At 40.0% G+C, this 21776-nt stretch overlaps 5 protein-coding genes across 5 annotated transcripts; 1 reads left to right on the forward strand and 4 right to left on the reverse strand.

Moving 5' to 3' along the window:
* Positions 1 to 623: 623 nt before the first annotated feature.
* HO133_003434 (uncharacterized protein) lies at positions 624 to 1273 on the reverse strand (the record flags this gene model as incomplete). Its single annotated transcript, XM_037294356.1, has 3 exons — positions 624 to 665; positions 798 to 1056; positions 1110 to 1273. The coding sequence occupies 3 exons, from the start codon at positions 1271 to 1273 to the stop codon at positions 624 to 626; spliced, it is 465 nt and encodes a 154-aa protein (XP_037149737.1).
* A 9059-nt stretch (positions 1274 to 10332) lies between these two features.
* HO133_003435 (uncharacterized protein) lies at positions 10333 to 11927 on the reverse strand (the record flags this gene model as incomplete). Its single annotated transcript, XM_037294357.1, has 3 exons — positions 10333 to 10615; positions 10939 to 11679; positions 11836 to 11927. 3 exons carry the CDS (start codon positions 11925 to 11927, stop codon positions 10333 to 10335), a joined length of 1116 nt encoding a protein of 371 aa, XP_037149738.1.
* Positions 11928 to 13132: 1205 nt separating this feature from the next.
* HO133_003436 (uncharacterized protein) lies at positions 13133 to 14742 on the reverse strand (the record flags this gene model as incomplete). Its single annotated transcript, XM_037294358.1, has 6 exons — positions 13133 to 13526; positions 13601 to 13696; positions 13763 to 14145; positions 14198 to 14362; positions 14431 to 14450; positions 14514 to 14742. 6 exons carry the CDS (start codon positions 14740 to 14742, stop codon positions 13133 to 13135), a joined length of 1287 nt encoding a protein of 428 aa, XP_037149739.1.
* Positions 14743 to 15933: 1191 nt separating this feature from the next.
* Positions 15934 to 17131, reverse strand: HO133_003437 (uncharacterized protein; the record flags this gene model as incomplete). Its single annotated transcript, XM_037294359.1, has 3 exons — positions 15934 to 16218; positions 16720 to 16844; positions 17089 to 17131. The coding sequence occupies 3 exons, from the start codon at positions 17129 to 17131 to the stop codon at positions 15934 to 15936; spliced, it is 453 nt and encodes a 150-aa protein (XP_037149740.1).
* A 574-nt stretch (positions 17132 to 17705) lies between these two features.
* Positions 17706 to 18632, forward strand: HO133_003438 (uncharacterized protein; the record flags this gene model as incomplete). The annotated part of the gene is made up of 1 exon (XM_037294360.1): positions 17706 to 18632. The coding sequence occupies one exon, from the start codon at positions 17706 to 17708 to the stop codon at positions 18630 to 18632; it is 927 nt and encodes a 308-aa protein (XP_037149741.1).
* Positions 18633 to 21776: the final 3144 nt, after the last annotated feature.

A 21776-nucleotide genomic window follows, 5' to 3' on the forward strand; every position in this document is an offset into this window, starting at 1 on the left:
ATTCAAGAATCTTTTGTGGTGGGTAGCCTCTTTCAAAAGTCAAACTGAGACCTGGCTACCTAACCCACGTCCAATCTTACTCCATTGAGCCATCTCGTTTATTGCGTCTCTTATGCTATTTGGCAGGACGATGCCCAACCGTCGCTGACGTTTGGAAGGCTCATGAAGCCGCAGCCCACAATAGAATGCATCGGATGGCGCCAGGGTTCGTGGCACGTGGCGTATACTGCTTACTACACTTCTTAAGGGCTCTATTTCAGTGATGGCAACTCGTTGGTCTCAACTCAACGTACGTAAAGCGACATCCTTCAACAGAAGTAATTTCGCGTAAGGGGGCAGACGGCAAGCATCTCCTTGACAACAATCTGCTCTGTCGCACTAAGAATTCATCTCATGAAGAGGGAGCATGTTCTCCTATCTGGGCGTCGGCATGGCTTCTAGTTTTTTCTGTATCATCTCTTCTAAATTTAGTTACGGCCTTATATTCGCCAATTTAGCGGGCCAAAGCTCGTGGATACTGATCAACACAGCATTATCTTGCTAAGTCATAATGGATTGGCCGTTGAATTGACCCTGCGGGCTCGAATACTTACAGACAACGGCGTGGCACAGGGCATTGGACTTCAAAGCCGATGTGTGCGCAGCCAAGTGAGTGTAACAATGTTCTGTTTAAGAACGAGTCAACGATTAGAAACCAATCCGCCGCCAATAACACCCCCCCCGAAATCATCATCCAGGATATAATAATCCAAATCCACAAACCCAAACCTCGTCACGAAATCCGTGATCCCCCGGACCGTCGCGCCCCACTTCGCCCACGTGACCGCGTCGCGCGTTTTCGGGTACAGGTTCAGCCGCACCGTCGCCGACGAGATCTTGAGCTGACCCGGCCCCACGGCCGCGGGCGGCGACGCGAAGTGCAGGTTCACGTCGTTGGCGGCTATGAGGAGGCAGAGCACCACGTTGGAGGGCGGGATCAGGTGGCCGAAGGCTTGGAATTTGATCTTGAGGGTGGAGTGGGGGACGCGGTAGATGTAAGGTTGTGGTGGTAGGGAACTGGTGGGAGGGTTGAGTTGGGCGGATTTTGGTGGTGATGGGGTCGGACTTACTTTCGTGGAGTCGATAGTGTTAGGTTGAGGGTGAGACTATTGGCGGCGTCGGGGCTGGGTAGGGAGATGTTATTGGGAGTATTGAGGGTGATTGGAGACGCTGCGAGACTGAAGGTACATAGTTGGAGGAGGGTAGCAAGAGTGGATGATTGGTAAAACCGCATCATGAAGCCAGTGAGTCATAAATCCAGAAAAAAAGAAAAAAAGAACAGTCGCGGAGAAAGACCATGCTGTACTCACTAAGGGGACCTATTCTTATACAGAAGGCAATCTTTAAGCTTTCTGTCAGCTGTCGGCTATGATGATTGGTACAGGCGCATTTGCGATGCTTGACGCAATGACCCTACCTGGTCAAGCATTGCAGTCAAACGTGCAGCTTCACTACCAAAAATAATCCTGTGAAATTGAGATTGGACATGATTGGGCGATTCGAGGATGACCATAGCGTGACTCCATGCCAAAGAGACGGCTGTCGCGTGCTGCTCTTGACGACTTCGGCTTCTTGCAGGCAGTGTTGCCGCAATTAAACATGGATCTTAAAACATGATTCTTAAAACGTGGTGGTTGTTTCATCAAGTCTATCAGACTGCGAAAGGGTAGAGACAGGTTTAGCAATGTGATTCAATAAAATAATTCAAAGCGGGAACAGCCTTACAGCCCTACAACTTTACTCAATAAGGTAAGAAAGTAAATTACCTCAAAGTGTTGGTTTTGACGGCTTATGGCCATTAGCCACGGCTTATAACCATTAGCCACAATGTGGCTAGGGGCTACAGCCATATAGCCATAGGCAATATAGCCATAGATAACATAGCTATTAGCAGCAGTCATATAGTCATAGGCAATAGTCATATAGTTATAACTATAATATACTAGGGTAATTAGTTTACTTAATATATATATAAAACTAATACGTCTAAAAGACTAAGATATATCTCTTAAAGTAATTTAATTTATTATAAGTTATAAGCCGAAATTAAATAACTCGAAAAAACGAATCTCATCTGCAAATCTGAAAAGTTCCTACAAAATTTGAAATTGCTGATCGCGCGTTTGTCGCGAAAATCACAAAATCTGTCAAATTAATAAATCTGATTAGAATTCGCTTAAATTCTATCGATTTAGTAAATCTGATTAGAATCTGCCTAAATTCCGCCGATTTAGTAATTATCTTAATCTTTTTTATTAATTCTATTAGTTTAATAGCAATATATATAAAAAAGAAAAGTTCTAATAATCGATATTATAACGATAAGATTCTATAATAACGAGTATTAACGCTAACTTAAATTTGATTATAAAATTAGATAATTTAATAAAATTAATCGTATAAGTAATACTCTAATATAGTATATAATAATACGTATATTAATAATAATATATATTGATATTATATATATATAAAATAATACTTAAAGTATATTAGAGTATATTATATAAAATTTTTAAAGTTATTAAAATTTTTTAAAGTTATTAAATTAATAGAATTAATAAAAAGAGTTAAGATAGTTATTAAATTAACGAAAAGAGTTAGATATAAGTAAAGTCTACTAAATAGACTAAATCGTACTTATAATACGAACCCGACGGAAATCGTGTGAAAAGGAATTTTTTAGATTTGCAGATGCTCTAGTAATTTAATAAGCGACTTTTTATATTTATATTAGACTTATATCTACTTATATAAAGTTCTTTTCTTATATTCTATCTATCTATATATATAATCTATTTATATAATATTTATATATAGCTCTAGTCTTAATTATATTAGATATAGTCTATTATATTATTAATAGATTATAAACTTAATTAGTTATTAATCGAGATTTTAATCTTTCGCTATATCTATCTATTATCGCTATAACCTCTTTAAATATTAGAGAATATAGCTATCTTAAGAATTCTATCGAAGGATATTTAAGAATAAAGCTATAGTAGACTAGAGAATAAGATTATTTATTCGCTAAATAGATAGCGTTATTAATTAAGAACCTTTTTTATTTAAAAGAAAAGAGAAAGAAGAAAGAAGAGAAGAAAGAAGACTTTTTACTCGATTTAAATAATTTACTAATAGTCGATTTATTAAAGAAACTAAATAAGAGACTTATTAGTAAATCGTATATTAAAATAAAAGTTCTAAAGAACTTAAACTATTATCTATAAATCTAGAATTATTAATAATTTCTCGAGAAATAAGATATCTTTAAAATAATATTAGAGAAATTATTAATATCTATATAATTCGATAGAGAGCTAATTAAATAATAAATTATTTTAAATAAATAGATCGCTATACTAATTAGAGATAACGTTAATTAAAATTAGAAGAGTTATATCGTCTACTTTATTACTTCTAAATTTATATAAAATAAGCTTTATTAAATTTATAAAATAAGTAATAAAGAATATCTCTCTATTATATTATAGAAGTTTCTCGAGTATATTAAATTAGTAAATTAAACGATCGATTAAATAATAATAGATTTATAAAATTTATAGAACGAAGTTATTAGTTTAAATATAGTTTATATATTATATAATCTTACTATAATAATAATAATTATAAATACTTATTAAAGAAGTAAGTTCGATATAATTAAATATAACTTAAAAATTAATAATAATCTTACTATCGAAATAATTATAGAATATTTATAAACTATAAATTAAGATAGATAGATTAAGAATAAAGATCTATTTATATATAATAAACGAAAGGGCTAGTTAGACTAAAGACCTCTTAGAAATATAAGTAAGATAGAATATTATAACTATAGAAAAATTAAATATTATAAAAAGAAATATCTAGATAAGAAGAATAAAAAGAATAAGAATTATAAGACGAAGGATTTAAATAAGCGAAATCGTAAATTAAAGAATTAATTAAAGAGTTTAAAGATATTTAAAAATAATAAACGAAAACGCTTAGATTATACTATTATAGTAGTAAATAAATCAAATAATAATAATAATATTAGCGATATAAATAATATATATAATCGAAAGAAAGACTTATAGATAATTAGAAAAAAGCTAGAGTCTATAAATAATATATTATTAATAAAGAATTTCTTTATAATAATAGATTTTTTAGAAGATAGTAACTAGCTAATAGACTCTAAAGCGACTCGCTATATAATATTAAATAAAAAACTATTTTTTAATTTATAGTCTTATTAAAAAAGATAAAATTTAATAATTAAAGTAAGTTAATAGCGAGAGATAGAAGAATTATTTGAATTTATATAGATAATCATATATAGACTATAGAGAATATTTTATATATTTCAGAAATAGATAATAATCTACTATCTATTATAGCACTAGATTAAAAGAATTTTAAGATATAATTTAAAAGTCTATATATTAGAATTATTAGTATATTTATAGATAAGATAATAGTAAAGGGCTATACGAGAAATAGTCTATATTAATTAATTAAATCGATATTTAATAGAGTATTCGCTTTTAGAAAGTCTAGATCTTTTATTAAAAGTATATTTATATCTACGAAATAAGAATAAATCGATTATTTTTAACTAATATATTAACGATTAAGCTATACTAAAGTATATCGCTTAAAGAATCTATATCTCTATATAAGAGATATAGAGGAAATAAAATTATTAAAAGAATTTTAATATAATATATATAATTCTACGAAAATAATTTAATAGATTAATAAGAACTCTAGACTGAAGATAATAGTATTAGAAGCTTAAATATATATCGACTTCTAGAAACTATATTTCGTAGTTAATATTATAAGAGATAGTAAGTAATTTATATCTCTTATTAATAAAATTATTAATTAATTAAATCTCGAGCTTATTATATTAAAAAAATAGATCTATATCTTTATTTTTAGAAATATAATTATAATTAATAAAACGACTAGAGTAAGAGAAGTAATATTAAATAGAATCGATAATATAGGGGAGTATAAATCAATTAAGGATATACTTAAAAAACGAGGTATTATTATAGAATTCATAATTATTTATATTCTATACTAGAATAATATTATAAAACGATTTAATAGGATATTAATTAAATTTATAAGATCTATACTTAGTTAGTTAAATCTATCTATAAGCTTCTAATTAGAGACCGCGATTTATATAAATTATCTAAAAAATAGATTATTATATAATAAGAGAGAGAGTAAATTACTCTATAAACTATAATTTAATAAAAAATCAAATCTAAATTATAAAAAAGTCTTCGATTATCTATACTTAATTTATCTATTAAAAGAGAAATAAGAAAATAAGCTATATATTATAGCTTACTAGAGTATATATATCGATTATTATTTATTTACTTAATATCGAATTTATAACTCTTAAAATAATCGATTTAAATAATTTATAAATATTTATTTTTATAAGAATTATAAGGAAGTTTAACTAATAACTCTAACTTCGTTTTTAATAGCCTATAATTTTATACGAGTAGATATTATCTTTACTCGCTAAAACGATAATAATCTTAATAACGTCTTTATCTAAAATAGTATTAAGATTATATATAGTAACGATAATAATAAGAAGAACTATAAAAGGTCTATACTAGATATTATATCGTCGTTATAAATCGAAGAAATTAAAGATATATAGAATTTTTAAATAGAGGGAGAAGTTTCTATTAACTTCTTAGAGAATATAAATAATAATAAAGATTCGAGATTAAGTAATCTAAATGTATATTAAATTAAACTAAAATCTCTATTAAATCTTTATAAAGCTAAAAAGACTCTTAATATCTTAAATAATAAAGAAATAATAAATTAAGAGACGATATCTAAGATTAATATTTAATAATCTATTATATCTATATTTACTTCTAATTCTTCTAATCGCATTAAGCGACGTCTTATATCTTAGATTACTATCTCTATATAATAGTCTTATATTAAAAAACTAGGCTATAACTCTTATAAATTCTATAATAACTTTAATATAAAGAATAAGATTAAGCTTATAAATATTATAATTAAACTTCTTATCTATTAAAAAGCTATTTATAAATTAAACGCTCGCGAATAAAAATAAGCTACTATTAAGAAAATTATTATCTTAATTATTAAAGAAATTTAAAAGCTCGCTACTTTATCGACTAATAAACGTCTAATTATCTATAAATAAATTTTTAAAATTAAATATAATAGCGATAAAATTATTAATAAATTTAAGATTAGATTTATTATTAGAGAGTTTATATAAGTAAAAAATATCGACTTTTATAAGATCTTTACTCTCACTTTATAATTTAACTCTCTATATCTATTTCTATTATATATAGTAATAATAAATCTTCTAATAGAATAAATAAATATTAATAATACTTATTTTAATAGCGACCTCTATAAGAAAATCTATATAATCTTATTACTAGACTATTTATTAGTAATTAATATTAAAAGTAAAATATTACTTTTTTAGAAAGAATTATATAGTCTTAAGTAATTAGCCTATATCTAGAATAAGAAATTTAAGTATATTATTAAGAAAATAAGATTTATAGTTACTATAGTTAATAGCTATATCTTTATTTAAATATTATTAAAGAAAATAGCTATTATAATACTTTATATAAACGATATTCTTATTAAAGCTAAGCTATAAAGTACTATAGATTATATTAAGTATTAAATCTATAAAGAATTTAAGACTATCGAAGTAAACTTAATTAATTATATTCTCGATATTTAAGTTTATTATAATTAGAAATTCTATATCTTAACTATTAAAAAAGTATAGTATATTAAAAAAGTACTTAAAGAATATTTAATAGATTAGACGACTTTTATTTATATCTCTATTAATAAATATAAATTAATTTAATTAGATTAATTAGAGAAAGAATATATAAACTAGCTATAATATTAGAAGCGAATAGAAAATCTTATATTTCTTATAACTAATATATAAATTAACTTAGTTTTCATTATAGAAAAGCTTAATTGATTTAATTATCACCTTATTATCCGCTATATAAATATCGTAAATCGAGTATTTAAGTATATACGAAGTATTATATCTTTAGAATTACGCTATTAAAAGATAGAAATATTAAAAGAATTCGCGAATTTAGTATACGATAATAATTAGAAGAATTATAAATCTATTTATAAATTTACTCTACTATATAAATAAGTAATATATATATAATATAGTTAAAAATAGTAAGAAGTAGTTATATCTACTATAGAAGCTAAATATATAGCTCTAATAAAAGAAGATAAAACTAATATATAGACTATATAATAGTTATAGAAAATCCATTTTCGAGTATTAGATAAAGGTCTTATAATACTACTTAATAATAATAATAAAATTATTAGTCTTATAAAGAACTCTAAATATTATTAAAAGATTAAATATATTAATATTTAATATTATTATATTCGCTAATTAATTAAAAATAAGATAATTATTATAAACTATATATTTATAATTTAAATAATAATAGATATTCTTATTAAATCGCTTAATAAGAAGCTATTTAAATAGTATAAAGAGCTATTTAAGATATATAGCTATCTAATTAATTAGAAAATTACTATCGAGAAAGTTCGATATTATATAAGGTCTAAATTCACTTTCTTAAAATAATCTTATTATATATAAGAGTTATTATATATCTTAGAAGAATAAATTAGAGAACTATATTAAAAGTTTACGTTATTTCTCTACTTTCTCTACTTTTTTTATAAAGATTTTTTCGAAGAGTAATATTAACTATTTGCTCTATTATCTCTATCTTCTTAGTAATTAAATAAAGAGAAAATATTAATTTTAATAGCTTATAGTTATTAGTTATAATTTATAATTATTAATTATAATATAGCTAGAAGTTATAGTTATATAGCTATAGATAATATAGTTATAAATAATATAACTATTAATAATAATTATATAGCTATAAATAATAGCTATATAATTATAACTATAATATATTAAAGTAATTAATTTACTTAGTATATATATAGAATTAATATATCTAAAAGACTAAGATATAATCTCTAAAGCAATTCGATTTACTATAGATCATAAGCCGAAATCGAATAACTCGAAAAGACGAATCTCTAGTAATTTAGCAAGCGACTTTTTACATTTATATTAGACCCATATCTACTTATATGAAATTCTTTTCTTATATTCTATCTATCTATATATACGATTTATTTATATAGTATTTATATATAGCCCTAGCCCTAATTATATTAAATATAGCCTATTATATTATTAATATAAAGGATATTATACGTAATTATCTGATGAGTAGACTTTAGAGGGTTTCGGAGAGGGTATACCTCGGAGAAACCCCTCTTAACTCAAAAACCTATCAACGTAACTTTACGGTGCGAAAACCTAATTAGGCAACTATGTATTTGAATCACTATTTTATAATATAAAACAGTGATTTAATTTGTGGGTGATCGACGACGCTAAGTATTACCCTGTATGGTTAGCCTATTAAATTATTACCTTTTTCGTTTTGAATCATTCTTTTGAATCACATTGCTAAACCTGTCTAGTGCGATTTTTCATTTTCATGTCGACTTGAGAATTCCGCTACGAGACTGTAAGCGCGGCATTCTGATCCAAATAAATGTATTATCTTGGTAGAAGATGTATGACAATTTTGGCGAAGGGGACTATCATCTTTTGCGATGAATGTTATATTGTAGGTCTCCGGAATGCGAAAGGGCGTAGAGGCGGTAGAATTCGCATGCATGTTCTGGAATTTTGAGAGAAGCTTTTGGTATCCTCGGAAGTTCGCCATCAACATAGTAGCTAGCACCTTACCGGTGGTCGAGGCACAACCAACTGTACAGCTTTTCTTCATCTCTATTTAGCGTATTCAAAAACATCTGGAATGCTTGGCACCGGAGATCTTTCACACCACACTCCCAAATTCGTACTGTAGCATAGAAATCTCTCCGCAAAATTATTCAATAACACTGCTATCGTTAGTATAGGTCCCAAATAAAAAGATGAAGCTATACTGAAGTCTTAGCATATTCCTCAGTGTTAGCAACTCAGCTAAAAAAGCCTGGTCCCCAGGAGTGTCTGCGCTTGACAGTCAGACACCCCTATTTGGACCTAAATAGGGCGAATTACTAATTCATACCCCAAAAGTATGAATCCTTACCGAATCATACCCCTAATTACCGAATCATACCCCTACACCAAATCACACCCAAATATGGGGTATGATTCGGTAATTTGCCATTGCTTGGGGCATGATTTGGTAAGTTGTCAAAGTGGCCTTAAACTACGAAGGAGATAATCCGCGATCTGGCTTATTCGATTATAGAAATAAGGGAGTTTCTCCGACCGCATTTGATGAGAATTCTATCAGCCTAAAAATATCAGACGAAAGTCGAGTGAGCGAAATTTCGAGCCCGGGGGTGTCCGCACTTCACGCTGCAGACACCCCTATTCGGGTCCCGTAGGCCCCGTAGGGCCCCTGACGGAATAATTTGGCGGGGTAAGCTTCGGGGGTCAAACCCCGCCTCGAACCTCGCCCCGTTACGCCACCGTCATCAATAATCAAGTCGACGACTACTACCAGACGCTCAGTAAGCCTACCGCTACCATTAACTTTATTAAACCCTCTCATATCAGAAAGCTATCATTTAAGATCCTTATCAAATCATACCCCAAGCAATGGCAAATTACCGAATCATACCCCATATTTGGGTGTGATTTGGTGTAGGGGTATGATTCGGTAAGGATTCGTACTTTCGGGGTATGATTCGGTAATTTGCCCCAAGCACTTGGCCCGCGGGGCCTTCGTAGGGCCCCCGTAGGGACTGCTGCTAACACTCAGCCCCCCATTTATCTGTTTCTGAGCTTCTTAAGCAGAGGCTATTTCAGTAGTTATAGGGGGGTAGTTCTTACTGCGACGGCGGCGGTTCGGTGGTTGCTGCGTTATTGGTGCGTTTGGGAGGTATAGCTGAGGTTATATAGCTTCAAAATTGATCAAATGCGACTATTTGCGATGTGGCTGCTTGATTTGAATGATTTTGCGGAGAGATTTCTATGCTACAGTACGAATTTGGGTGTGTGGTGTGAAAGATCTCCAGTGCCAAGCATTCCAGATGTTTTTGAATACGCTAAATCGCTCTACCTCTTCCTTCCCGGTGACACACTAAGGTATAAGCCCAGTACTGATCTATCGAAGTGCAGACCTGGGTCAGGAGACGGAATGTCTAGCCGTTCACGATATTGAATCGTCCGGCTGTATACTCCCTTCCCTTCACCCATCCAATAGACTTTACCTTGACACCGGCTTCCTTGCACCGTGAGCGTAGCTCGCGATGACCCTCCTCCTCCACTAAATCATCGTCTTCAACGTATTCAAAACAGATCTCTTCCAAATTTGGCAGGCATGCCTTGCGCAGCTTAGGCAAGTCTTTGAACATGGCCCCACATATTTTCTCGACGGGCTCTTCCTCACTACCCCGCTCGACATGTGGAATCTCTGTATTGATGCTGGTAAAGAAATTCGATCAGCGGTCGTGCCCTAGCTTTCTTCAAGTGGCCCTGCGGGACCTCCTGTTCCGGCTCCAGCGGGATACTGGTGGATAGTCCAGTACGCTTGTACAGCAATACGGTGTCTAGCTTTACTTCTTGGAGGCTCTTGAATGCACGCAGACTGCCAATATATGGCTCGTCATTCTTGAGCGGCACTAACTCATTCCATGTGAGAGCTGTCAGCTCGAGGAAGATGAAGGTATTACAGGCGTGGAGCTGTAAAGATGCAACGATGGTCGTTCGGGTCGTCGCTCCAGTGCTTTGAAGGCTAGAATGCGTACGTGAACGTCTCAAGTGCCTTCGCAGCGCCGATATAATTGGTCAATGTTGTTGTGTCAATGTCGCATACTTCGAGCTTGACGTCAGTCACGTGCGAAAACCCTGTGCCCCATGACCACTGATTGTTCCGACGATGAACATTGTAGGCCTCGATTGATCGCATCTTTGGTAATGCCATGGATGGACCGGACAACTCCACTTTGCTTTTCACTCCCGAAGTCTCTGTCCAGTGGTTTAATGTGAACTCCGAGAGTTCGCTGATAACCCCCAATTTGTTGGTCCTCGAGTCTGTAGCAGCTGTCGTGAGTGACGTGATGATTGTTTCAAAATTTATTTCCCGCCAGTACTCTAGACTGTAGAAGCGAAGAGATTCAAAGTGTGGGTACAGCGCGAGTAGGAGGATGACTGTCGCAGCTGGTTCCCCCTCCCGGATACCATCGTTCCAGGCCGTCATCTCCGTTGTCGATGCGTTGGACAGGATTTTAAGATGAGTCTCAGACACCATTGCCGTGATACGGTCCCCGTGTCGTTCGATAATCCTCTCAATTTCGGCCTCTTCCTGTTGTTCGCTTAGATAGCTCTTATCGTCCTCGAGATGATACGATCGTGGATTGATATCCATAATTCTAGGAGGGAGCTTGCTCTTCTGATCTTCAAGAAAATCGAGCAGACCAAGAAGAGGATGGATCTGGTTTGGAGAATCGTCATCCCAACCAACACCAATGGTGTGGAATTCGGCTTTCCTGTGTCATGCATCTGTATTGTGTCTTTACCATAGACATGAAACTTCTTGCAACATGTCCAGAGTGCTTCGAGGTCATATACGTCAGTCTTATTGATGATCTGTACACCTCAGTAACGTAGGCGTTGTGGTGATCAAAGCTGGACAGCAAGTTCACCGAATAGCCTTCGAAAATCTCGCTGCGAATTCAGTCAAGATGTGTTGGTTTTGTTGGCTTTGATCTCGGGCGCTGTAGAAGCGTACGGGCATTTGTAAAGTAACGTGGGATGCCGTATGATGGAGCCAGTGTTGCTTAAAAGACTTCGCTCAAAAGGAAGCAAAGTGAAAGTGAAAATCACTCCACGGCTAGATCCTGCTGTCTTCTCTGCGCTTGACTGCTTGCACCTGATAGGTATTCAACCCTTATTCACAGGTCCCCTACAGAGATACGTCGTACTACTACCGGGAAACACCACGCTGCTATTTTAACATTTACTGCTGGCAACGACATCATGACAGAATCACATCTCAATCATCAGAATAACTAGGGACAATCTTTGAACGGGTAATCTCTCTCCACAATCCCTACATTTTGTCAACCACTAAGTCCTACATATCCGTCCTTGAGAATGGGGCGGCCGTTATCTCATCTGCCCCCAATCTGGTCACAAATCTCTGATCAACCCTTCACCCAAAAAGACGCTCTAAGGTGATCAATGATGGATGGATTTCGGGCTCGCTCTCCGGGCCACGTTCCCTCGACCCAATGCCCGGTGAACACACCGTTGTCGGCGCCAACGAGCGTGCGGTGCGTGAGTAGGGGTGGATTTGGTTTCCCAAAGGCACCGCGTCATGGGAAATCAGCATCGTCGACATTTTGGAATCACCGGATTCGAAACTGTTGACAGCGGATACTTCAAGCTGGAGATCATCATTTTGGCTGTTTTCAGGGATTAAGGTAAGACAATAGTGCTCATCATTCACGTACATGGTATAGCTACACCGTAGAAGCAGTCGGCTGGCTAAAGCTGATAACGGGACTGACAGAGTACGTTGGGGGTGGCTCCGTGGCAGCTGCGAGGTCATGGTCTCGGAGGCTAGTATGGCGTAGGGATGAACGAGACATTTAAATAGCCTGGGAAAAAGGGTTCAATTTGGTGGTAAGTTACACTTTTGGCGTTCATTGGGTATATGCTTGTTCGAGAACCCGATACTTACTAGCCATCTTTGTCGGTGCACCCGACGTGCTTGAATGAAGGAGGGTCTAGATGGCTAAATATATTTACAGTCTTAAAATTAGCAGTCTTCTAGCAGCTACCATGCTCCTAGCCCTTGTCCTGTGCACACGTGCGTTTCGTACCCTCATGATTCATTTGGATATATCGTCTCCATAACACACCGATCATAGCCAACGGCAGCTTTTCCAAAAGTCACAAGCTATATGACTGCCCTCATAACCAACAAACTCTGGAAATCTAGACAGTCGTCCACCCACGCTTGGGTGGCGGAGGAGAGGCCGAGCTCTGCTGCATTTCGTATGTGAGATTGATACCATCGTGATTGAGATCATCTGGCCGTCCGCTGTAAATGAAGGTCTGCAAAGGCTTTACCGGCCTTGGCAATTCATGCCCAAGCACGTCTAGATTGACGTATCCTTCGTGGACGCCACGGGAAGTTTTCACGTCTCTGGGATTATTTTCCGCGAACGAGGACGGAGTCGGGTTTGTTCCGCCAAGTTTCAGCCCCGAAGTTCCATTGCGGGCGCGTAGGTGGTACTTGAATGAGTCGTAGGAGGGGAGATGGTGTTGCCATGTGTGGGACGCTGCCGGCATGCAGGCACAGATTATGCCTACGAACATCTCTAAGAGGCTGGGATTGCCATCAGCCAGAGCTCTCACGGTGCAGATATTGGTGGTTGGAGACCCGACGGAGAGAAGACTTACGTCACGGTGTTCGCAGGTATGAGAGCCCATGTTTGGTCTCGGGTTCTCTCGAGCCGGACCCTGTAGTATATGCTCAGGACTGAGCCCAGACAAGCGCTACATCGGCCGGTCCTGCATCAGTTCCTGGAGCATTGTGGTAAGACGGCCGGACATCCAACTTACAGCAACCCGGTCGTGAAGATTAGGATGATACCAAGCTTCCGGTGAGTGGCCATTTGCAGCTTACTCACAGCCACGATCGGCAGAACCAGGAGATAGATATCAATGACCAGACCCACAGCAGATGAAGGGACACCGAAGTGGAGATTCAGTTCCTCGCGCTGAGTACTTGTATTGGATAGCCACGTCTGGCCTCTGTGAGGTGTTACAACAATGAAGAAGCACACGGTCATAGCAATGTAGAAGAGCGTCGTGAAGATGCCCCCGAGTAAGGCGCAGATCCTCATCCAACGCATCGGGCCGAAAATATGGCCATACGTGATGAAAAACGTGATCTTGATGAAAAGGAAGGTTGGTGACAACAGGACTGAGATCAGGTAGACAGACTGGCTCACGATCGTGTTAGAAATGACCCGTGGCCCGGAGCCGACTACCTACGATCACAGTATTTCTGCTGCCCGCTTGGCCTTTGATATCCCATAGGTGGACTCCAATAGCGCCTTCGTGTACTCCTACCGTTTGCGGCGTGTGAGCGGTTGTGGAAGAGGCAGAGGAAGGCTTCTTACCAAAGGTAGCTGCGGCATAACACGTAACTGTGCCAACCTGTTGTGGCACGTGCAATGCTCAGCGTTCGCTGCAATTCGTGCGAGATAGAATTGCAGGTGACTTACCATACCCACTACAATGGTCACTGTTGGGCGGAGTCAATAATTCAAGGTTTCATATCGCTATCGGATTTGTCCGGAAGACCTACGATCGTCCAACATATACTTTCGAACAATGAACGTTTTCATGTAGAGCCGGTTCAGTATGAAAATCGTGGCAATGCAGAGCAGCAAAGACGTCACGACGATTTCGAGCTTTCCTCGATTTGGTGGATTTGTGAAATTTGGCGTTACTCCCGGTGGGGGTGGCAATGCTGGTAAATCAGAGGAGAGTGACGTCTGTTCGGGTGTTGGCTGTGATATCGTCGTCGATGCCATGATTTACGGAAAAATGTATCCTTGGTCCGATTTGAAGTGGGAAAACTAGAGTGCCTAGTATGGGTTGTAATGACGGTGTTCATCTACTGAATCAAAGAGAAAACGGAGAATAAGCGAAGGAGCAGACCGGCCTAGATTCCGTGCTTAGACACAATTTGAAAGAAATTGAAGATGAGGCTGCAAGCCTGATGACCGCAGAAGTAAGCGTAGGAGTACGAGAACCAGTATGGCAGGCCGAGTAATCGGACGTTTGAAATATCATCTTCTAGAAGAACGCCACGGCGTTTGAAGCCAGCTGATGTCCGGCTCACGTCAGCCTTGGAAAACCCCTCTGAACAACCTCTTTCCCCGCTATGTTGATACCTGTAGATATTTTAGTGTATGGCGACAGCGATACGCAAGCGATTAATGATAGGGTCGCATAAAGAATGTGGGGTGGTATTCGAGGACTGTAGAAAGAAAAACGGGTAATGCAGATAGCTTACGGAGTCCCGCAGGAAAACCGAGTATCGGGCGCAAATGAGTAGACACGTGGTGAATCCTTCCGCTGCGGCTTCGCTTATTGTCTCTCAATCTATCTTGACCCAGATGCCTTGCTAGCAGATGGTGTAAGGCATATAGAGGCCTCGCCTCGTCCATGAACGCTGTTTATTTGTAAGTCTTTTCGAATAACACACCTCTTTCAAAGTTGAATCCAAAGTACTGTCTACTTTGCCATCCAAAATGGAAGATTGATGGAGTCTATGTGGAGATAGCCGTTCGATCCAAACTAGATCTTTTGGCTGAAAGATCTAGCGCATCTTCTTCGGCTGCTCGGGACGCATCGCCTGCCTTTCAGCTACGCAAGTTGAATGAGGATACCAAATCTCAGCTTTGCATTTACCAGCCTAACAGTGGAGGCGGCGCTGAGATCCAAGAGTCTCAGACACAAGACTGGCCACCGCAGTATGTTGATGCTCGAAAAAGATCTTCCTCGCGAATTGCTCCGTGAATAAGCCGGCTTCTTCTCGAAGGTGCTGGCGGTAGTTTTATAGAGCTTCAGAGATACTACCTCAAGGGAGGGATTCAGAGATGTATAGGCGGCGACGACCGTGAGTAGTGTCTGCGAGGCCTGTTAAGAAGGTTTCAAATACCAAACGTACAATTTGATCAAGTCGTGTTCCAAATTGGTTGCTTAGATCAGACTCAGATCTAAATACGGTGCTGGCCTGAAGCAAAGACCTTTTGCTCAGAAATCTGCGGACTTGTTGACAATGGCTCTGGCGTGTCGCCCTGTAATGACCCAGCCGCTGGGCTCTCGGGTTCAGAGGCGCTCTGGATGCAGTGATCGTGCCTTCTTTCCTCCACCAGCACCAGCACCTCCTCCTCCTCTTCAATTCCCTGGATGTACCAGTCTTCATTGTCCGCGGGCTCGAAATGGTAGTCTTCGACTGATGACTCATCCTCGTCGAATCTGAAATACTCTGGCTCCAGCGCCTGTCAATACTGTGGCTTTTGCAGACGAACTGCATTATATATCCTTCGGAAAGTACTCCATTGAAGCTGGCTTTTGTAAGATTGACGCGTTCACATCGGGAACGTGGGCTTCGGGTTCATGGGGCTGATCTGCGCATATAGCTCACGGGACCTAAGAGCTGATCGAGCCTTCATACAATGAGATGGGCGCATTTTTTGAGCTGAGGTCCAGCTTTCACGCGCATTTGCATACGCTCATGAGACAGACATGTGGGCACGCGCACACTTCCCAAGCCATGAGCATAAACCTCCGCGAAGACTTCTCTCCCTGAATCGAATATGCGTAATGTGCATTCGCTGGCATTGACAGAGGGATTGCAAAAGGTCTCCCATGTCACCGGCAACACTGAATTATCGCAATTCTTAAAAATCCGTCATCTCGATATAGGTAAGGTAGGTACATGTAGACATGGTAATAGAGGCACAACTAGTTGGGCCAATCGGGGACTTGATTCGATATACCATACATGTAGGCTTAATAAGCACTAGTGCGAATGCTAGGCCGCCTCTAGCGCTAGGGGCCGGCCCTAGAGCACCCGATTTAGGGAGTCGGTCCCGATTTATTGGTGTACTGTGGCCGGAAATAGCTACATCAGTAAGTCGGGAGCAACTAATACCAAAATCGGGTTCTATACAACATTAGCTCACGACCACCAGGATCGTTCCTGCAGGCTGCAGCTGACTGCAGAGCCACCAGGAGCCGTGCTGCATTATCAGTATGGATTTCTGGTTCAACTGGATCTAAACTCGTCAATCAAATTGTCAGATCAATGACCCTGTCACCACGTGTCTATCAGACTACTAGCATAGGGTTCAAATGCCCATCATTACGCATGCCTTGTGCATTGGCGTCCTTGAGAGAGATCTGCTGCATATTTGCGACACCAATGATTCTGCGCGCTCGAACTCGTCATGTTCTTGTCTTTGGAAGTTGTGCCGATGTCGGAATTGGGGGCTGAAGGAAGGCTATGAGGTAGGCTATTATATTAGAATGCTGTCTGCTTCGCCGTTTGTCTGTTTTCATCTCCACGCTCTAGTCGTGCTACGCACTTAGCTCGTTCTAGCGAGAAACGAGCTAAGTGCGTGGCGCCATCACCCATCCAAAGTGAGCCACTGTCGACGTTCCTAGCGGAAGTTTTATTAGTGATCTGCCAGTATGACAGACACACGGGACATGTTAGATCCAATCCATTCATTGATCTTGTGCCGCCGTAGCACTCGTCTTGACTGTGGCACAGCAGTTAGCTTCTCGTGTTGGCGGCGCCCGACTATCAACACAGCGGAGAGCGGTGTAAGGTTAAGTACCAGGCTGCGAGCCGGAAAGGAAGATATAATGTCCTCCTCGACGGCTTTCTTCGAGCCTCTTCACCGAGGAACCTCACTATCATCTCTTTGGACGTCATTTCCCTCTTCCAAGATCAACGTCGACACATTCCGAAAAAAAAACCATGCGGATCTCCACGAAGCATCTCCTCACCTCCCTGAGCGCCCTGCTAATAGCAGCACCCACGCATGCTGACCCCCTCACACAACCAGCCGCCGCCAAACATGGTACGCTCAGCTTCCAAACCACAGGCAACGTTACCCGCGTCACCATCAACAACGGACCCATAAACATCATCGACCCAAACCTGATAACCGACCTGCTCACATACCTCGTGTCCATCCAACCCTCAACGACCACCACAACCCCCAAAGTCGTCATCTTTGATAGCTCGAACCCCGACTGGTTCCTCGGCCCCCTCGATACCGTTCTCACGCACAACCCCATCACCCAGGACAAAATCACCGCAACGATCAACTATTCCTACCTTGCGCCCCTGCTGCAAAACATCACCACGACCGCCTTCATCGCCGAAATCAACGGCCGCAACATTGGCGGCGGGCACGAACTCGCGCTGCAGATGGACATGCGGTTTGCAGGGCCGAACGCACACACGGGCTTTTTCGAGGACGGGCTAGGTCTCACGGTGGGCGGAGGCGGCCAATTGTTCCTTGGCCAATTGATCAACAAAGGCCGAGCGCTCGAATATCTGCTCTCAGCCAAGGCGTTCGACGGACCCACAGGCGCCGCGCTGGGGCTCTTCAACGAATACTATCCTACTGGTGCCGCGCTGACGTCAGCCGTCAACACACTGGCCCAGCGTATTGGGCTCTTCCCCCAGGACGCCCTCAATGACACCAAGTCTGCGCTCGACAACTACCTCAATCCCTCTCCCGCACTGCTGGCTACCGACGTGACGAACTTTCTCGCGCTGAACGGCAATCCTGTGAGCCAGGCGCTCCAAACCAAGTTCCTGGCGCTGTCGGATAACGAAACGGATGGCGCGTTCGAGAAAAATCTCCCAGAGGATATCACGGAGTTGTATCAATGATCGGTCGAAAAGAGCGTCTCGCCCATCAGTGGCTGAGGGAGTGTTGAAGATATCAAAAAGGTAGCCACGGCGGCAGATTGGGATATTTGTATCGTATAGATTATTCATAGAAATTTTAATCTGGGGCTCTCATTCTGGAACCGTGCTCCGAACCGTCCTGCTTCTCCAGGCCTTCCCCTCTCAAGTCAACACAACCCAACCCAACTCAACTTTTCCACGAGACGTCGAGCTCCAGAGTTATTAGCCGCTGCTTGCTCGACTCATGCTCTAGACAACTCGCCTGGCTCAGCAGTGAACCTTGAAACGTGCACCAAGTCCTCATGACTCTAATCCTTCCTTCGCGCCGACGACCCATCGACGACAGGACGGAGATGACTAACCCGAACCACAGCCTTAGTACCAGAGTGCCAACCTACCGCCTACATTCCCTCACTCCGGCCCCAGCTAAGCTGGACCATCATCGTCGGACTCGGCCAGTTTCACTAGAGATAGACCAGCAACACCCATCGTTGGGTGCAAGTTGCGACCAATTGATGCTGAGCTTAGCCAAGCTGTTGATGCCATCCGTGCGTAGGTATTGATCGCTCGCTCGCAGTGCTCACGTTGAGATCAACATCAACATCCTCCAGCAGGCGAGCAGCACGTACGTACAGCCAACAGCCTCGAACCTTTTAAGAGGAATATATCTGTATATATGTACCTACGTACACGCTCAACCCAACGCAATCCAATCTAGCTCGTCTCCATACCTCCCTCCCTCCCAGCACCGACCTAGCATCTTGTACCGTGACTCCCCCACGGTCGGAGTATAGTACCGAATATGACTGAATGTGCATGAGCTCCACATGTGAAAGAAACCGAGCGGTGATTCTTGAGAGAACTCACGGGTTTACTTTATACTTAGCCATCAAACCTCTCATCTGATCCAATGAGCTAGGCGGACTTTGAATAAACCTACCAAGGCGAAGGATCGGAGCCCCCTATATACTACGACACCTTAATAGGTCTACCAGTGTCAGAGGCAGCTGCTTCGACGTCACGTTCCCCTTCACAAAATTCGCATCTATCTACTTCCAGAGTATGAAGAGCGCTGAGGACAGTTTGAGCTTCTGCTTTCAGTGCTCGAGTGCGGGTAAGTAGATTAAAATTCGAGCGCCGAGTTGTATAGCCCAGTCGCCAAGATAGCGGCCTAGGTCTTCGGGGTATCTTATCAAATGATAGGCAGCCTCAGGGTCGAATAGATGAACGGGCTACGGCGGTCTTTTCCTGACTGTCAGATCAGCTGAGGTCTTCCAGTCACGAGAGCGATATCTTTGTTGCTCGAATCAGCAGACTGAATTTCAAGGTCAACGCTGTCATCTTCCAAAGATAGATCAAACGCATAATGGTTTCTGTAGCAGAGTCTGCTCAAGTACATAGACTTGGGTATGTCCAACCGAAAGAGGGTGGGACCTGAGGCTCTTGCTTGGGATCTCCTAAGGCGATATTGGTTGCTCCGCCGCCTTGGTTTTTGACTGTTTGTTGAAACAGTCATCTGCGACAAGGTGACTGATACAGGTGATGTCGAAATTGAGCCTGGGATCCGAGTTGTTGCTCTTGTTGACTAGAAGAAAGACGGTCACGCCATCTCATTTGGCAGATGTTACGTCTGAAAGTCGTTGGACCTTCGAGCTCGACAAGGAATAGCAGCCGACCATAACGATTATTGTCTGCGCTAACGAGCGTTATCACATTCACTTGGTCATAGAGCGTTAGGACGAAGGGTGTGAGAGCGTTCACATCACACCCAGCATGAATCACATTCGATGCAACAATCGGGTCCATTTCGGGATGGTACCCTTGAGCGCTGTGAGGCTTCTTCATGTAAAAAGATGCGTGACTTGCGCTACGGGAATCCCAGAACCTTCCTTCTGCTTCAGCCGGAAGGGCGATGGTCTCTTCGATATATGTGCACTCTGTGTATTTCCGCTACGGCTAATGGCCATCGAGCGCTGGCAATATCTCCTTGTTGCGCTGCCAGTATCTGCACCAACTCTGAGGATCTTGAGACCTGGCTTTTCGAGAATGATTAGAGAAAGCATAGATGCTAGTCGTCAGACTGCTTGCTTGTAAACCAATCCGTTCCCTCAATCGTCGATGATCAAGTTGTCTCCCAGCGTGACATGACATTGGGCTTTTTCGCCACCGAGGTTGTTGTGAATGTGACACATTAGACGGGATTCGGGGAATAGAAGGTTGGGGGCTACTGCAAGTTGGGAATACTCTTGATGCCGTGATTGGACGAAGGGAAAATCAGCAACGTACTACTCGTTTCCACCCCCATTTGCACGTTACCCCCATTTGCACGCTCTTAAAACCGATAAATCCGACGCAACACCAAAATGCCTACCTTTCACCAAATTTGTATGGCAAACTAGCACAATAATGATGGTCTTTCATTTCTATCCAGGCTTAAGATCGGAGAACCCAAATCACCGTTTTTTGGGCCTTATCGGCCTACCATGTCTTGAAAAAACCGTTACTATCTCTTCTTCTACCTCTTCTTCTATCTCTTCTTCTACCTCTTCTTCTACCTCTTCTTCTATCTCTTCTACCTCTTCTTCTACTACCTCCTCTTCTACTACCTTCTTACCTCTTCTACCTCTTCTATCTTTTTTATCTTACTGCGGTGAAGCCTCTAATGGAGCCTCCGGTGGAGCCAGTGGAGCCGGTGGAGCCCGCCACTGTGGCGGAGCAGCTCCTCGTCTATCTCGCCGTTGTTGCTGTGATGGAGCGAGATTTAGTGACATCAGTGGGCCTGGTGTGGGAGGTGCAGTAGCCTTTTTCTTGACAGGACTTCTACCTCTCTTCGTGTCTTCAAAAATAGCTGGTCCGAGGTGACACCTACTATGCCAGGCCTATAGATGACGACTATGGTACCGTAGCATTGGCCATTATGGTAGACTATGGTGGTAGGGCATTTGAATGAGTGGTAGTGGTAGCCATGGTAGTGGTAGCTATCTATGTCGGATTTATCGGATTTAAGAGCGTGCAAATGGGGGTAACGTGCAAATGGGGGTGGAAACGAGTAGAACCGGTCAAAACAAATGACGGATTTCGCGTTTCGCACCTAAATCGAGGTATTTCATGTAGTGATTTCAACCA

The sequence above is a fragment of the Letharia lupina genome, assembly GCF_014066315.1.
Source record: "Letharia lupina isolate WasteWater1 chromosome Unknown contig_17, whole genome shotgun sequence".
Taxonomy (NCBI): domain Eukaryota; kingdom Fungi; phylum Ascomycota; class Lecanoromycetes; order Lecanorales; family Parmeliaceae; genus Letharia; species Letharia lupina.